Consider the following 18,719-nt stretch of genomic DNA (forward strand, 5'->3'; position numbering starts at 1 on the left):
CAGGCCTGCAGGGAGGGCAGTTAGGGGCGACCGGGCCTGCAGGGGAGGACAGTTAGGGGCAACCAGGCTAGCAGGGGAGGGCAATTGGGGGCAATTGGGCCGGCAGGGAAGCAGTTAGACGTCGATCAGGTAGGCTGGTAGGGTAGTGGTTAGGGGGTGATCAGGCTGGCAGGCAGGTGAGCGGTTGAGAGCCAGCAGTCTTGGATTATGAGTGGGGTCCCAGATTGAAGAGGGTGCAGCCTGGGCTGAGGGACCCACACACCCTCTCTCCCCCATGCACGAATTTTGTGCACCAGGCCTCTAGTATACAAATATTAACTCAAATCGATCAAAGACCTAAATGTAAGAGCTAAAATTGTAAAATAATTAGAAGGAAACGTAGAAGTAAATTTTTGTGTACTTGAATTAACCAATAGTTTCTTAGATATGACACCAAAAGCACAAGGAACAAAAGGAAAAAATAAATAAATTGGGCTTCACTAAAATAAAAAACTTTTGTGCTTCAAAAAGCACTACAAAGAAAGTGAAAGACAACTCACAGAATGGGAGAGAATATATGAAATCATTTATATAATACGGAACATGTATCTAAAATATATAAAGAACTCTTACAACTCGGCAATAAAAAAGATAATCCAATTTTTTTAATAGGCAAAGGGTCTCAATAGAAATTTCTTCAAAGGAGATATACAAATGTCCAATAATCACATTGAAAGATGCTCAACATCATTAGCCATTAGGGAAATGTAAATCAAAACTGCAATGAGATACCACTTTACACCCGCTAAGATGACTATAATAAAAAAGATAATACCAAGTGTTGAGGATGTGTAGAAATTGGAACCCTCATACATGCCTGTTGGGAATGTGAAAAGGTGCAGCCACTTTGGAAAAGAGTCTGGCGTAACCTCAGAAGGTTTAACATAAAGTTACTGTATGGTGTAGCAGCTCCACTCCTAGGTATGTACCCAAGAGAACTGAAAACATGTTTACACAAAAACTTATATACAAATGTTCATAGCAGCAGCATTCATAATAGCCAAGAAGAAACAACTCAAGTGACGTTCAGTTAATGAATAGGTTAAATAAAATCGGTATATTTATACAATGGAATAGTATTTGGCAATAAAAAGAAATATGGTACTGACACATACTACAAGGTGGATGAACTTTGAAAACACCATACTAGGTGAAAGAAATCAGTACAGAATACCACATATCTTATGATTCTGTTCATATGCAGTATCCAGAGTAGGCAAATCCATGGAGACAGAAAGTAAATCAGTGTTTGCCTGGGAGTAGGGGTGTTGGGAGTTTAGGTATAGGGCTTCTCTGGGGGATGATGACAGAGTTTTAAAGTTGATTGTGGGGATGCTTGCACAACTCTGTATCTATATATATAAAAGCCTAAGTGACTGTCATAACCAAATAACCAGTTGACTGGTCACTATGATGCGCACTGACACCAGGGGCAGATGCTCAACCCAAGAGCTGCCCCCTGGTGGTCAGTGCATTCCCACAGCCAACCTCCTTCAGCTGGCCAACCTCCCACAGTCCCTTCCCCCAGCCAGCTGGCCCCGATCAGGACTGGGCAAGATGGCCCTGATCGCCGGCCAGGCTGAGGGACCCCACCCATGCACGAATTTGTGCACTGGGTCTCTAGTATATAATAAAAACAATCAAATTATATACTTGAAATGGGTGAGTTGTACAGTAGTATGTGAATTATAGCTCAATAAAGCTCTTGTGAAAAAACAGGCTTTTGAGGTATGACTGATTTTTTCATGTTGCTGAGTTGCTCTTGTTTACCATTATGTCTGTTTGAACTTTATTGTCCTTTCTGTTCTAGAGCTAAGCCTCTCTGCTGGGTGCCTACAGTTGGAGCACAAACGCCGAGATTTCACCTCCGCTGGGAGTAGGAAGCTCTACTTTGACACCCATGCCTTAGTGTGTTTATTTGAAGAAAATGGTAATCCTCTCTCTTTGGTCACTCAGTGCCATAGAAGAACACAATAAATTATGACTTCTCTTATGGTTTCACCTAATTTTTCTTATTTCTCTTTGACTTTTAAGTCTTCAAGTAATCTTTTGGTCAGTCTCCATTTCTTAAGTCCTCATTTTCTGTTGAAGGACATTTTTACTCCATCAGTGCAGTAGAGATTTTCTCACACAGTCTGTCCGGGTGAAGCGTATTCTTTTAACATCACTCCAGAAATACAGCGCTAAAGATACAAAGTTAGACACAAGTCAACAAAACTCAGGGGTGGTTCTTATGATGACTATCTGAAGCACAGAAGTGATGTTTTATTACTGCATCTTGTGTGCTTTTACAATTTTTATGAAATTAAAATGTTGTTGAGCAGTAGTTATTGATATCAACTCATTGTGTTCTTTTTAAAAAATATTCAAACTAACATTTTCCTTCACTGCTCTTATGTTCATTAATGTAAAAGATTGCTCTGAATTTTGTTGAAAGTGCACTTAATCTATAATAATAATAGAGGGATATGCAAATTGTCCGGGACGCCGTCACAGTAACAGTAACGACCAAAAAGCAGGCTGTGTGTGGTTACCAGGCCGGCAGGGCAGTTAGTAAGGGACAACCGAATGACTGAATAGCAGGTTGCATGGGGCGACCAGGCCAGCCGGGGGCTTAGTGAGAGACGACCAAATGACTGAACAGCAGGCTGCGTGGTGCGGCCAGGCCAGCACGGGGGGCATTTGGGGGCGACCAGGCTGGCGGGGGTGGGGGGCAGTTAGGGGCGATCAGGCTAGCAGGCAGAGGCGGTTAGGGGTGATCAGGCTGGCAGGGGGGGCAGTTAGTGGCAATCAGGCAGGTGAGTAGTTAGGAGCCAGAGGTCCCGGATTGTGAAAGGAATGTCCGACTGCTGGTTTAGGCCCCATCCCCGGGATCGGGCCTAAACCGGCAGTCAGACATCCCCCGAGGGGTCCTGGATTGGAGAGGGTGCAGGCTGGGCTGAGGGGACCCCTTCCTCCCCGTGCACGAATTTTGTGTACCAGGCCTCCAGTATATAGATAACATCCTTATATTTAATCTTATCAAGGCAAATACACCAATACTGAGACACATATATTCTCAAAATCAGAACCTCATATATCATAGATTATGCCTTGGAAATAAATATATGTGCTTTTACTTCATTGTATAGTTATTTACCCAGCTGTGCATGATTGTATCTGAAAAGCTGCCCTCTGTAGATGTACTATATGTCCAGGTCAAGGTGATGGAATAAATTGTGTTCCTATGGGGCAATTAGAAGCTCTAGGTTCAAGCTGTGCTGGTTTCGAGCCTGGGCAGTCCTTTCATCATCCTCAGTTTCCATTACCTCATTGATGGCATGGGCATAATAAGAATTCCAAAGAACCTTTTAAAAATATATATATATATATGTTTTTAGTGATTTTAGAGAGAGATAGAAACATCTATGAGAGAGAAGCATCGATCAGTTACTTCCTGCATGCCCCCTACCAGGGATCAAGCTCGAAACCTGGGCATGTGCCCTGAACCCGTGACCTTTTGGTGCATGGGCTCAACCACTGAGCCACACCAGCTGGGCTCCAAAGAACCTTTTACTTTTTTTTCCCCAAAGAGCCTTTTAAATATTAAATGAAATATTGTACTTAAGTGTACTCTGGAAAAAATGTCAAATGCTATATAATAATTTTGGCAACCATTTTCTTCTCAATCTTGAAATAATAGGCCTTTTTCACCAAAAACTTCTTTCATTGGCCAAAAAGAAAAGTGGAAGTGAGAAGAGGGCCATCTAAATTATCTTGATGAACAGCAGTCTTCCTAGTTTTTTTCTTATTCTTTTTTTTGGGGGGGTGGGAAGGGGGTGGGGACTGTGTGTTTATATTCAAAGTAACCAATTGTAAAAGGAGATATTAGAGACAATGGGGACATTTCAACATCCACTAGGTATTTGGTGGCGTTAAGGGAGCACCAGTAATTTTGTTAAGTGGAACAATGCAAGGTAGCTGCAGTGGACTCTAGATGGCCACCAATCCTTCCAACGAGAGGTGGAGTTTATTGCCCCTCTCCCTCTTTCAGATTTGCTTATTTAGACAGAAATTGCATATGTTAAAAATATTATGTTTTGGTATATGTACTTTCTGCTTTTCTTGGGTTCAAACCTTGGTCCATGAATATTTGCATATTTCAAGAACAGTGATGTGAGGACACCACTGAAGTGTGTGTAGGGTATGACCGTGCTGAGATCAGTGATGGATGTGTAAGTTGTCTGGGTTAGGGTAAGGCCAGGAAGAACCCTTCAAGGAATATTCCCTCCTTTACCCTTTTTTTCTTCAGTTATGTCTCCTGATTAACAAAACTTGCTATGTCTATAATCTCACTAACCCTGATGTGTCTTGTTCTCTCATTCCTACAAAAAATAATTTGTATCTGGTAAGTCAGCAGGTTTTCAGGCTTCTGCTTTTCCTTATTCCCTTTCACCTTCCACAGGTGCTTGTTAAATTTTAAGGCTTTGGAGTTTATTTGCTTTTTATTATCAGCATAAGTCTTTTCCAGTCTCTATTTTTATTTTCTTCATAATTGCCAGATCTCATTATGTTTACCTATGAACTTTTCTTAAAGTTTTAAAAATTGCAAAAGGCATGTTTATTTTCAAAAAATTAGGAAGACAGAAAAGAAACATGAAAAGCTATTCTGAATCCCAATGTTAACACTTTGGTGGGTCAACATTTTGGGTTATTTTTCCAGATGTGCATGACCTACACGTTGAAAAAAAACTAAAGGATTTTGAATGAAATAAAGGGAGAAGATCTTCTTTTCTTAAATTGTTTTTTAGAACTTTATTGATTTTAGAGGAAGGGAGAGGGAGAAACACCTATTGGTTGCCTCCCGCACGCACATGCCCCAACCAGTAACCTCGGTATGTGCCCTGACTGGGAATCGAACTTGTCACCTTTTAGTGTATGGGGTGATGCCCTAACTGAGCCACACCAGCCAGGGCTGGGAGTAAATCTTTGAAGGTCTTTTTTGTCGCCTTTAAGTCTGTGCCTTGTTCTTTTTTTCTCTTTTTTTAAATATATATATTTTTTATTTTAAGTGTGTCCGCTTTTTAATTTTTTTCCCATCAACATTATTTTTAAAAATCTGTGTTGTTGAAAGTATTACATATGTCCCTCTCTTTCCCCCATTGACCTCCTTCAGCCCGCCCCCTGACACCCCACTCCAGGCCTTCAGCACCCTGTTGTCAATGTGGCCAGGGGTTACGCATATATTCATAAAAGGTCTTTGATTGATTACCTCCCACCCACCCTCCCCCTCCTTCCCTCTGAGATTCTGCACTCGGTTCCATGCTTCCATGTCTCTGGATCTACTCTGTTCATCAGTATATTTTGTTACTTAGATTCCACATATGAGTGAGATCACGTGATACTTGTCTTTTTCTGACTGACTTATTTCACTTAGCATGATACTGACCCTTCATGCTGTTGCAAATAGTAAGAGTTCTTTTTTACAGCAGCATAATATTCCATGGTATAAATGTACCATAGTTTTTAATCCACTCATCTGCTGATGGGTACTTAGGCTGTCTCCAAATCTTCGCTATTATAAATTGTACTTCTGTGAACATAGGGGTGCGTATATTCTTTCTGACTGGTGTTTCTGATTTCTTGGGATATATTCCTAGAAGTGGGATTACTGGGTCAAGTGGGAATTCCATTTTTAATTTTTTGAGGAAACTCCATACTGTTTTCCACCGTGGCTGCACCAGTCTGCATTCCCACCAGCAGTGCACAAGGGTTCCTTTTTCTCCACATCCTCACCAGCACTTCTCATTTGTTGATTTGTTGATGGTAGCCATTCTGACAGGTGTGAGATGACACCTCATTGTCGTTTTAATTTGCATCTCTCTGATGATCAGTTACTTTGAGCATTTTTTTCATATGTCTCTTGACCATATGTATGTCTTCTTTGGAGAAGTGTCAATTTAGGTCCTTTGCCCATTTTTTAATTGGATTAAAGATAAATACATAAAATAGATTTTTTACTTATTTTAGAGAGGAAGGAAGGAGGAGAGAGAAATAGAAATATCAATGATGAGAGACAATCATTGATCAGCTGCCTCCTGCACACCCCCTCCTGGGCATTGAGCACTCAACCCTGGTATGTGCTCTGATGGAATCAAACTGTGACCTCTTGGTTCATAGGTCAACGCTCATCCACTGAGGCACACACCAGCTGGTTTGTGCCTTGTTTTTTTTATTATAGTCTCATGCTTAATCTCATCCATATTATATCAGCTATAACTTTATTCAAACAAATGTGCCATTAATTAATTAATTATAAGAATCAATAGAGCCCTAGCCCAGTGGTCGGCAAACTCATTAGTCAACAGAGCCAAATATCAACAGTACAACGATTGAAATTTCTCTTGAGAGCCAAATTTTTTAAACTTAAACTATATAGGTAAGTACATTGTTATTAACTTAATTAGGGTACTCCTAAGGCAGTGATGGCGAACCTTTTGAGCTCGGCGTGTCAGCATTTTGAAAAACCCTAACTTAACTCTGGTGCCGTGTCACATATAGAAATTTTTTGATATTTGCAACCATAGTAAAACAAAGACTTATATTTTTGATATTTATTTTATATATTTAAATGCCATTTAACAAAGAAAAATCAACCAAAAAAAATGAGTTCGCGTGTCACCTCTGACACGCGTGTCATAGGTTCGCCATCACTGGCTTAGAATGTATATTTTTGATATTTATTTTATATATTTAAATGCCATTTAACAAAGAAAAATCAAACAAAAAAATGAGTTTGCGTGTCACCTCTGACACGCGTGTCATAGGTTCGCCATCACTGTCCTAAGGCTTAGGAAGAGCCACACTCAAGGGGCCAAAGAGCCGCATGTGGCTCGCAAGCCGCAGTTTGCCAACCACTGCCCTAGCCCATTTGGCTCAGTGGATAGAGCGTCAGCCTGCAGACCAAAGGGGTCCAGGTTCGATTCCTGGCAAGGGCATATACCTCGTTTGCAGGCTCCTCCCCGGTCCAGGCCCTAGTCGGGTGCATGCAGGTGGCAACCAATCGATGTATTTCTCTCACATCGATATTTCTGCCTTTTTCTCTCTCTTGCACTCTATCTAAAATCAATGGAAAAATATCCTTGGGTGAGGATTAAAAAAAAAAGAATCAATAGATTCTTCTGAAATTCTTATAGATGGACATATTTAATAGAAAAAATTACTTTCCAGGGACTTGGTTTTAAACATTTTATTAGCATTTCCAACGTGAAATATAAATTACTATCTAAAGTTATTAAAAACAGTAATACTGCTGAGTTGAATCTTTATATAACTCAATTTAGCATCATTTGTTGAGTATAAAAGTATATATATTTTTTCCAGTGTGGGCCCCTATCACTAGTGACTGAAGAGAATTGTGAAGGAAAAACGAAAGAATTGATTTTAACATTATCTTTGAACATTAAATTAACAGCAAAATTATAATTTCCATAGTCAATAATTTGATTTATGCTAGATATAAAACAAATGAGTTTTTCTACGTAAGTAAATTATTTTTGCTAAATATATACATTTTAAAATTAAGGAGGTCACATCCATTGAAGAAAATCAAAATTATCTAGAATCTTTGTTAAATCACAAAAGTGATAAATTGTATCTATAATATTGAGTCTTGCTTTTTTTCACTTGACCTTGCATGACAGGCATCCCCTATGTTATTAGACATCTTATGAAAACAGGGTTTTTGACAGTGCAGAAGGACGTTAGAGAGCAGTTAGCCCAGCTGCTCATTTCACATGAGGAAACACTCAGACGTGTCATACTTGTCCAGATGACAGACACATAATAGCCTGTGACTGTAGTCTCCTCATCTGCTTTCCACCTGCTTCTCAAATTCAGACATTTGCTCCATGTGTAACTTTGTGTTGTCTCCCCTTCTACGAAGGCTTTTCTTTTACAACTAGAGTCTCCTGAGTGTGATTGTCTTTGTGTGTTTGCTTAGGGTTTACTACTCAACAAGCAGAAATCATTGTATCTGCATTGGTGAAGATCACGGAGGCCAACATGGATATCGTCTACAAAGACATGGTCACCAAGATGCAACAGGTTAGCTTTGTCAGGGCACCTTTGCAAATTTGAAATCTAAAGGGAAGATGTCACTTGTAATATATATTTTTGGATAATGTCCTATTGAAAAGCATGTAGTTAATTTTTATCATAGTTGAGAGGCTAATTATTGCAGTGGCATAAAAAGTATTTGCTCAAAGCTATTTAGTAAACTCTTGTAGAATCAAATTATTATGCTAGAAATTCACTATACTTGAAAAGTCTCTCTGCTTGAAAACTTTCAGTCCACCATCCTATATAATAAAAGCCTAATATGCTAAGTGTCCGGTCGTCCATTCATCCAATCAAAGCATGATATGCTAATGATATGCTAAAGCTGTTCAACCACTCGCTATGACGTGCACTGACCACCAGGGGGAGACGCTCCGACCGGTAGGTTAGCTTGCTGCTTGGGTCCGGCCGATCAGGACAGCGAGACAGCTGGACATGCCCTGGAGCCCTCCCACGGTCCCTCCCTGGCTGGCCAACCTCCTGCATCCCTCCCCAGCCCCAATCGTGCACTGGTGGGGTCCCTCAACCTGGCCTGTGCCCTCTCGTAATCCAGGACCCCTTGGGGGATGTTGGAGAGCCAGTTTCAGCCCAACAGCGGAATGACCGGTTGCTATGACGCACACTGAGCACCAGGGGGCAATGCTCAATGCAGGAGCTGCCCCCTGGTGGTCAGTGTGCTCCCACAGGGGGAGCACCGCTTAGCCAGAAGCCAGGCTCACGCAGGGAACAGGCCTAAGCCGTCAGTTGGACATCCCCCAAGGCCTCCCGGACTGCAAGAGGGCACAGGCCAACCTGAGGGACCTCCCCGTGAGTGCACGAATTTCATGCACCGGGCCTCTAGTACTTTAATAAATGGAGGTGTGGCCAGAATTATAGCAGTGTGTTTTTGAGCCAGTGGTCTTCAGACTGCCACCCTTTTAACTGTCATCCACTTGATGATGATACTGTACTTGAGTTTTTATTCTTTTCCTTTTCTCATTTTGGAAGAGAGAAACCTCTTTTCTTGTGTCCCCATTCTTCTAGTTTCTCATTAAGATGATACCAGGTAGAGACCATAGGAGGTGGATTTCCTAGACTACACTAGGTTATCTGTTTTGCTTTCCTTTTCCTAGGAGATCACTCTTCAGCAAATAATGTCTCAGATTTCTAACGTGAAAAAAGATATGATTATTTTGGAGAAGAGTGAATTTTCAGCCCTCAGAGCAGAAAATGAGGTAAAACTAAGCAGCCATTTATTCTTATAAAATGCTTCATATTCAGACATTGAGATATAATGTACATAAACGGAAGTGCACAAGTAAGAGTACATCTTGATGAATCATCACAAAGTATGCAGTACCCGAGTAGAATACTACCACACCCCAGAGGTGGCCACTGTCTTGGATTCTGTCACCATTGACTAGTTTGCCCATACTAGAACTAGAAGTGATGAGATCTTCAGTGTGTCTTGCAGCAGTAGGTCATTCTTTTTCATTGTCTGTGGTATCATATGAATATGCCACATTATTCTATGATGCATATTAGAATTGTTTCCAGTGTTTGGTTATTATGAATAAATGCAGCTATAAAATAGCCCTTAGTTTCTTAAAGTGTTACATGGGATCAGCGTTTAAATAAATGCTGTCTTTGCATCTTCCTTGTGTTGTTAGTCCTATCAGAATCCCATAAAGAAAGCTCATATACTACCTGTTTGTTAGTCTTAGTCTTGCAAGAAACCTTCTAGCAAAGATGCTTTCTTTTGCAAGAAAAAGATAGTCTGAAACTCTCAGAATTAACCTTTAAGTCAGCTGTTTGAGGGCATTTAGTTAAAAAAAAATTGCACCATCCTGGCATGACAAGTAATCGCTTCTCCTATGGAGACTATTCAGCTAAGGTTGTATTCTGAATGTAGCAACTTCGCATTGAATGAAGGAAGACCTTGTGCATAACTACATGTTCTAATATTAGTTTGTTACCAAGTTTTCTTTTTCTTCTAACCTTCTACACATTTTTGACTTGTTTCTTTTTAATGTGTTTTTAGAAAATAAAACTTGAACTACATCAGTTAAAACAACAAATAATGGTAAGATCCTCATTCCTATTTGCTTGCTTGTTTATAATTACCTAAGCTTAACAATAAATATAATGTTAGCAATACTTCATATGTTCTTAAAAACTTAATTCTGTCTTAAATGTCTGTGTAATATGCCTCAAAGGTACACATGGAAAGATTTAGCTAAAAACACAGCCAATGACTAAATTACTGATGTGTGTAACCAAATTGATTAAGAAAATTGTGTTCTAGAAGGAATTAAGTCATTTTTAAATAAGAAATTCTCTAAAGTAGCCAAGTGGAACCCTTATATTCTCTTTGAAGGGTTCTCACATGTCTTTAGAGAATTACATGTGATTTCAAAATGATTAGCACTGTGCCAGTTTGATTTTTTTAAATGGCAAGGACATTGATGTGAAAGAAGAAAAGATTTTGATGAGTGTCAGAAAGAAGGCTGTATTTAAATAAGAATGTAATATTTTACTTCTTTGAATCCATCTCTGCTTTCCAAAGTTGTCCAAGAAACAGCTTTAATCATAAATTCCACAGGCTATTATCTTGGGAACTTTGAGATAAAAAGCCAACAGTGACCCACGCTGGGCTCATTTAAGCATAAAAGGGAATTATTTCTGTTTATAACTGGAAAGTCCCAAAGCAGGGCTGACTCCAGATGTGGATTGGCCAGAGTCTCCCCAATCACTGGTCCCCAGCTCTGTGAGCACCTGGGCTGACGCTTTACCTAGAAGAGTGGAGGCAGCTTCCACAGGCTTCACACACTCGGTGGGTTTTAATTTCTTACTTTGGATTTCTTTCTTTCTTTGTTGTTTGCCCTCCTACTAGGATGAAGTGGTCAAGGTCCGCACAGACTCCAAATTAGACTTCAATCTAGAAAAGAGCAGAGTAAAAGAATTGGTATGTTTCTTTATTAAAAATAGAGTATGAATTAAATTTTTTGCAGGATGGAACGCTTGGTCAAGTCTAAGTTTATACACAGTTCACAAGTACTATTAAATATTTACCTACATGTCATTATTAAGACACAGTTTTTCCTTTATTTTAATTATATTTTGGATTAGGGCTTAAATTTGATGCTTTCATAAGTAACATTAAAATTAAAATGTTGCCCTGGCCAATGTGGCTCACTCAGTTGGTTGGAGCATCGTCCCATACACAGAAGAGATGGTGATTTGACTCCTGGTCAGGGCACATACCCAGGTTGCAGGTTTGATCCCTGGTCAGGGAGCGTATGAGAGGCAACCAATCAATGTTTCTCTCTCTCTCTCTCTCTCTCTCTCTCTCTCTCTCGCTCTCGCTCTTGCTCTCTCTCGCTCTCTTTCTTCCTTCCTCTAAAAAATAAAACAACAACAAAAACTTTAAAATTAAAATATTGGTCAAATAAGTTTGAATCCTTTTTTGTTTCAAAGATACTAAATTATCACTTAGATATTAATAAAGAAATTAAACTCAATCCTGACTTGATAGTAAATAATATTAAATTTTATACCATAATTCAAGATTTAAAAAATATTTCCTTCTTGTCTTTTTCTTTAATAGAGAAATTGCAATGACTTTATTATTTTGAAATGCAAATTCTAAATGAGTAAGTTATGTTAAATTGAAACTTCTAATTAGGAAAGTTAGTGCTGCACATTTGTTACCAAAAAGATAAACTAAGAAAACTGGAAATACAGCTCTGTTGCCCTTGCTTTGTCAAAGATAATGCATATAAATACGATATTTTTTTCCCTCAGAGCTTTTGCAGTAATCTTTTTTTTAACTGAGGTGTAATTGACATGTATTAGTTTCAGGTGTACAACATAATGATTTGATATTTGTATATATTGCAAAATGATCAACACAGTAAGTCTAGTTAATATCCATCACCATATTACGTAAAGAAATTTTTTCTTGTTATAAGAACTTTTCAGATTTACTTTCATAGCAACTTTCTAATATACAGTACAGTATTATTAACTCCAGTTGCCATGTGGTACATTACATCCCCAGGATTCATTTTTTAACTGCAAATTTGTACCTTTTGACTCACTTCACCCATTTTGCTCACCCTCCATCCCTTGCCTCTGGCCACCATTAATCTGTTCTCAGTATCTGTGAGCTCCTGAGGTTTCTTGTTTTTTTCAGATTCCACATGTAAGTGAGATTATACAGTATTTGTCTCTCTGTCTGACTTAGTTCACTTAGCATAATGCTCCCAAGGTTCATCCATGTTGTTGCAATGGCAATATGTTCTTCTTTTTTATGACAGAATAATATTTCATTTGAGATATATACTATATACCTCAAATTTTCTTTATCCATTCACCCATCAATGGGCTCTTAGGTTGCTTCCATACCTTGGTATTGTAAATGCTTCTATGAACATGGGGGCAATAAATTGTATATTTTAATCTTTATGTGTTGGCTTGCCTCTGATTTTTAACCCATCTATCTTCTTATTCAGTCTTTATTTGGATTTAATAACATTCAGGAGATATCTTTTTTATTCTTAGCATAATGAGTAAGGGCATATAAAGCACTTTTCACTAACATAGAATTGGATACACATGCAGAAACTGAGTTCTCAAAATTTGTTCATTGTATTCTCATTTTTCACAATTTGCTTTCAACTAAAATATGCTACGCTGATAAATGAAACTAACATTGAAACACAAACAAGTATTTCACTATATTTTGGAACTGGATATGGATTCAGTAGTTAAGCTAAACTTTATTATACCAAATAATTATTATTCTGTTCATGTTACCAGTCTTTCTAGTCTTAAAACGTTTTTCAACCATGAAGATTAAATCACTTAGTATCACTAAAATACGTAGTGATCACTAGCATATGACTATATCTGGAAGAGGAGAGACTCTTTTGGTTACCTTTGTCCTTATGGTTTGTGTACTTAACAAATTTTCTGAATTCACTTTGTTAAAAATTTTGTTTATTTTAGAGAGAAAGGGTGGAGGGGGGAGAAACATAGATTTGTTGTTCCACTTATTTATGCATACATTGATTGATTCTTGTAAATGCCCTGACTGGGGATCAAACACGCAACCTTGGCATATGGGACAGTGCTCTAACCAACTGATCTACCCGGCCAGGGCTGAATTCACTTGATTTAAGAAGATGCCTGTTGTTAACCAAGCTGGGAAGAAATATACCTAGAAGATTGGGAAATATGGGATGTGAGCCTGGATTAAAGCCTGTGAGTTTATATGATTTACTGATCTAGCTGAGAAGTTGTTTTTGGCAATCCTAAACTTAGATTACTCTGAAGTGCAGGACAGTAACATAATATTATGCAGCTAGTATGCATTTAACATGCTTTGATGAAAATGGGTTATTTGACCCTCTCATTCCCTTGCTTAATAAAGTTGTAATATTGTGCCAATTACATTAACTGGGGTGATATTTACAGCCAGTTTCAAACGTACTATGTGGCAAGTAAACTGTTTTGGGATACAAGAAGATAAGACTTATTTTAAAAATCATGGCAATATCAAGATATGTAAGCTTTTCTTTTCTCTTGTGGCTGAATCAATATTGACTTACTGAAGGCCAGAATTTAAAGGTGTGAAGAAAATCCAGTTCCCCCTGCCTTCTGATGGGGATCAGATGGATAGCTCTCTCCTGGTCTGAAGCCCTGGCATTTAAAGATGGAGATGAGCATTTGTTGGTACTATGACTAGTCCTTAGTTTGGGGTTTGGGGCTTTTTCCTCTTCATCTTCTTTCTTCTTCCTTGTTGTTCTTCTTTTTTAATTTACAAGTAATGTTGTTGTAGTCCCAGGGGCAATTTTTATTGGAATTATTCCCCACTTTTTCAACTCTGTCTTGTCAAAGCCAAAACACGTATGACTCCGCATCCATCTAAATTGGTCCCTAGAGTGCCGGTTGGTATGAGAGTGGGACCTAGAGACATCACAGCTAAGAAATGAAAAGAAAAAAACAGAGAGAGAAAGGTGAAGGCTGACAAAAGGGAGTCCAGATACTGGAGTGAGGAGTGAATATAAATAAGAAACCTCAAAAAATATAGATCTGAAGGAAAGGGTCACGTAGGCTCCTTTATCCTGGAGGCAGTTTCTAGTGTTACATATTCTTGGAAGTAGTGAGACCAGAATATTTGAGATACTAGTGGAGGAGGAGAGGAGAGAGAAAGGAATCAGAATCTGACCTATGTGACATGTTTGTTTCAGTATTCATTAAACGAAAGGAAGCTGCTGGAAATGAGGACAGAAATGGTGGCATTGGTAAGAATTGAGACCGATTTTTCTTGGTCATTTTATTCATCTCTGCTTCATTCTGTGCGTTGTTACTGCTATTTGTAGTGATGTGTTATAGGAAAATATGTGCAGGTTTAATGTCATAGAATTTTTTAAATTGTTGTAAAATACACATAAACAGTACCATTTTAATCATTTTTAGGTGTATGTCATTAAGTTCATTCACATTATTATGCAACCATTACGACCATCCATATACAGAACTCTTTTCATGTTGAAAAACTGAAATTCTCCCATTAAACAATAACTGCCCCCCCCCCCAGCCCCTGACTACCTCTATCTATTTTCTGTCTATTTACTCATATAAGTGAGATTATACAGTATTTGTCCTTTTGTGACTGGCTTATTTTCATTTAGCATAGTGTCCTCTAGCTTCATCCATATTGTAGCATGTGTCAAAATGTCCTTTATATAGTTGAACAATAATTAGATGGATACACCACATTTGATTATTCTGTCTCTGGACAGTTGGGTTGCTTCATCTGGTGGCTGTTGTGAATAATGCCGCTATGAACATGGGGATACAAATATCTGTTGGGGTCCCTGTTTTCAATTTTTTTTTTTTTAGCATATACCTGGAAGTGGAGTATCATAGGATTTTTTTGCACTGAACCAACTACTTGATTATCATAATAAAAGTTTAAACCTCAGTGATTTAAGAATAATAAGGAATAGACTTTTTAAATTATATTTTTAATTTATGGCATGCAATTACTTCTTTTCCATTCTATATTACTTGGAACCTCTGAAACCCACAGGAGATTTCCATGAGAGAATATTGGAATATTCCTCTGGAATACTTTTCTGTTCATCCAGGCTCTTGTTTTTTTATTTGTTACCTGAATTGTTAGCCATAGGGAACTACTTACCTGCCCTAGAATTTTTAGTGAAGCATTTCTAGTGCTTTGATGCATTAGTGAAGTATGACAACCCCTTTATAACATCAGCCAAACTCACCATCCTTTGGGGGTAATTATGTATCTAGTTTGACTGTTATATTTGAGAAAAACACAAATAGGCCTTTGGTATAGCCAAGCCTCATAATAATAATAAAACACTTGGTGTTTGAACTATAAAAGAAGAAAACTTTAAAAAATGTGAATAGAAACAGTGTCAAGGCAAGCACTGTTCCTTTTAAATTATCCAAGATTCTTTTCATTTTTTAAAGCATTTTTGTATGCTTTTCATTAAGGCGAACTTAGAAGGGTGGAACATATTTATTGCCATTAAGAACAGACTGGCTTCATAATGTTAACATTACTTGCAGAGCAATTTTACGTAGATTATCACACTGGATTCTCTAAATAGCCTGTATGGAGGCAGGACTAATGGTATTTTTTTTTCCTTTTTTCAAACAGAAAGAAACAGGCCTAAGTATATTAAAGGCTCTGACCAACGCAACATAGCATGAGGATAGTAGAACTAAGACTAAAGCCTAAGTCTCGTTAATCTTACCCCAGTTCCCCTTGACTGCACCTTGGTGGGCAGGATCTCAGGACTGACAGCAGAGGGGACAGTATATCCCAAGTGGTGTAATGCTGCGAATCTCTTTGTTTTAAAAGCATGCCCAGCAAGATCGGGCCGTCACCCAGACAGACAGGAAGATAGACACTGAGGTTGCTGGCCTCAAAACCATGCTCGAGTCGCACAAGCTTGATAATATTAAATATTTAGCAGGTAAGCTGTTTTATATCTAGGTAATTGAAACAAGCTGACAATAAAATAAATAAATTTTATAAAATAACTTGGATAGATATTGCATTTCATTGATTCTAACACATTTTTTCATATTTTAATATCTTTGAATTTGGCAAGCTTCTTACATTTCCGATAGACAGTATCATGTTGGCAATTTTTTCTTAGAAGTAAATAAAATGATGTACTTTACAGTCAATGGAATCTTAAATCTGATAAGATACTATCATTGAATTACAGTTACTTAAAAAATTTTAAGTGGAATTCAAGACGGAATATTGGACGGATAGAACGAAAAGTTTTTAAGTTATGATCTTTCTGCTTCTATTGGTGACCTTCCTCATAATGAGTTATTTGCAATTTTTGAGCCAAAACAGGGAATAAAGCTTCATATACAAAAAAATTAGCCATTATTTTAACTCAAATTTAGTATGTTGGGTTCATCAATATTTTAAAGGTACAATAGTATTAAGAAGTGACATTTTGCTCATAAAACAAAAGCTGTGTCCCTTCCAGTACATATACATGTGCTTTGTGACCACAGACTTTGTGATTCTAAACTCTTATTGAAAGTTCTCTTGATTATTGGATACATTTGTCCTTGGAAGTTGATGATTTCAAGGTGTGGGGTTTTTTATGGGCAGGTGTCTCGTGGAATGTGGCACATCAGTGAAGAAGTTTCTTAGTGTGTGTTTTCCCCCTTGTTAGATAGGTGGATATGTTTTCTTAATAAAGAGATGTTCTCTCAAGTAACTATTAATATAACTAATACTGTGCTTAATTATTTTTTCTTACAGGGTCTGTTTTTACATGCCTAACAGTAGCTCTGGGATTTTATCGCCTGTGGATATAATAAAGTGTATATTTAAAGAGATCTCTATTGTTTTGCCTTGAGAATACCAGATTGTTGTGCTCCCCTACCCCTCGTTTCAACTTTTAACACCGATTTTTACTTAAAGCCTATTATTTATTTTATGCAAATTATGGACCTATAACCAACGCAAAGAAGTCAGGAATTTCACAATTGCTCCTTTTCTCGTTTTTTGTTTGGTTGACTTTATAATGCTGAGTGGCGGTGGACAAAACACGGAAGACTCCACTCAGCTGGATTGGTGAACTCGGCCTAACCTGTGGGACACAGCAACAGTAAATATTTGTGTAACTACCATTGTAATCTTTTGTCACACAGAGGACTTGGGGTCTCCGTTTAAAAGGCACAGTGGCTTTACTGAGCGCTGAAGAATCACAGAAAGTAAACCAAGAGCACCACATCCACTTCACCTGCCCCGACCTTAGCATCAGCGTCCCTAATGAAACAGCTGTACTTTACTTCCAAAGGAGGGTTTTTTCTTTCAATTGCCATTGTCTTAGTCAGTTACTGTTATGGGTATTTTTATGTGCCTTCTGGCTAGAAAATCTTGTTGCCCGGTGAGGTGTTGTAATTGTAATGGGGACTCTTGTACTTGTGGGTTTCTCTCCCTCCCTCTCTCTCACTGGGCCCTTCTTCCCCTCCCTCCTGATTGGAGAGCTATGGTCATACTCCACTGTGCCTGCCTGGAAAACTTGCTGATTCTCAGCATGGACGTCTACTTCAGTTTGTGGGATGGGGTCTGCTTCCTCCTCGTCTTCTGCCTTTTATACAAGGGAGGCAGTCTGGCAGCATCTGGATATTTAGAGAGTGTATGCACTTTTAGAAATGGCCCATTACAAGCTCAGATCGTAGGCTTTCAAAATTAGAAAACTCATGCCGGGTATCATCTGAGTTTAGGTTGATTTCTTTGGTTATTAAAGATATTCTCATATCTATCTTACCTCTATATTTAAGACAAATAAATTCCTACATAAAAGGGTATTTTGAGAAAGCACCATTTCAAAAGCATCTTATTGGAATGACTGGCAGGTAGGAAAATGAGCATTTTAGACCGGATGACATTGGTAGGACCTTTGCTGTCCTCCACAGGCAGACATGTACGTAATCTGGTACAGTGGAGAGACCACGTTGAGACCACCTGATCAGACTGGTAGAATGAATACCCACTATCACTGTTCCAACCACACTGGTAAAAAAAAAAAAAAAAAAAAAAAAAAGTCACCTGTTCTGTGGATGTCATTTCTAAACTTCGGAAAGTGTAAGCCGTTGCCTTTTTTAAAAAAACATTTGTGTAGCACAAAGATTCTGTATTCCAAATAAGTCTGAAATTCAGTCGAGTACTTTTGCATTAAGTGAATAACAACTTAATCTTTTCAACTAGATTTAAAATGATCTTAACTGCTTCATAAAATATTTTATCAATATATTCTTCTTTCAGAGAAGGATCCCCAGAAAATGCTGCACATGTAGCAATTGCCTTAATTAGTAAAGACTCAAGGAAATGGCATCCCATTAAGACCACAGTTGCAACTACTTAATAACTTTGGTTGGTAGAGCTCAGAGAAAAGGCTTTGAGTACAGACTCTCCTCCAAAATAAAGAGCACCCAAGGGAGAAAGTGTTATATGTGATTATGTTTCAAAGCAGACATCAACTTGTACAGGTTGAAAACAGTGAAGTGGCCTTATATTCTGATAA

At 38.3% G+C, this 18,719-nt stretch overlaps 1 protein-coding gene across 1 annotated transcript in view; it reads left to right on the forward strand.

Annotated features, from left to right (window-relative positions):
- Positions 1-18,296, forward strand: part of MCUR1 (mitochondrial calcium uniporter regulator 1) — a gene marked incomplete at its 5' end in the record, with an annotated part of 26,154 nt that extends 7,858 nt beyond the window's left edge. Inside the window, 8 exons of the mRNA XM_014549550.1 lie at positions 1,850-1,969; positions 8,021-8,124; positions 9,249-9,350; positions 10,157-10,198; positions 11,009-11,080; positions 14,370-14,423; positions 16,019-16,133; positions 16,949-18,296. Coding sequence (XP_014405036.1) covers positions 1,850-1,969; positions 8,021-8,124; positions 9,249-9,350; positions 10,157-10,198; positions 11,009-11,080; positions 14,370-14,423; positions 16,019-16,133; positions 16,949-17,004 — 665 coding nt within the window. The remainder of the gene's footprint in view (positions 1-1,849; positions 1,970-8,020; positions 8,125-9,248; positions 9,351-10,156; positions 10,199-11,008; positions 11,081-14,369; positions 14,424-16,018; positions 16,134-16,948) is intronic.
- Positions 18,297-18,719: the final 423 nt, after the last annotated feature.

The sequence above is a fragment of the Myotis brandtii genome, unplaced genomic scaffold (assembly GCF_000412655.1).
Source record: "Myotis brandtii unplaced genomic scaffold, ASM41265v1 scaffold56, whole genome shotgun sequence".
NCBI lineage: Eukaryota > Metazoa > Chordata > Mammalia > Chiroptera > Vespertilionidae > Myotis > Myotis brandtii.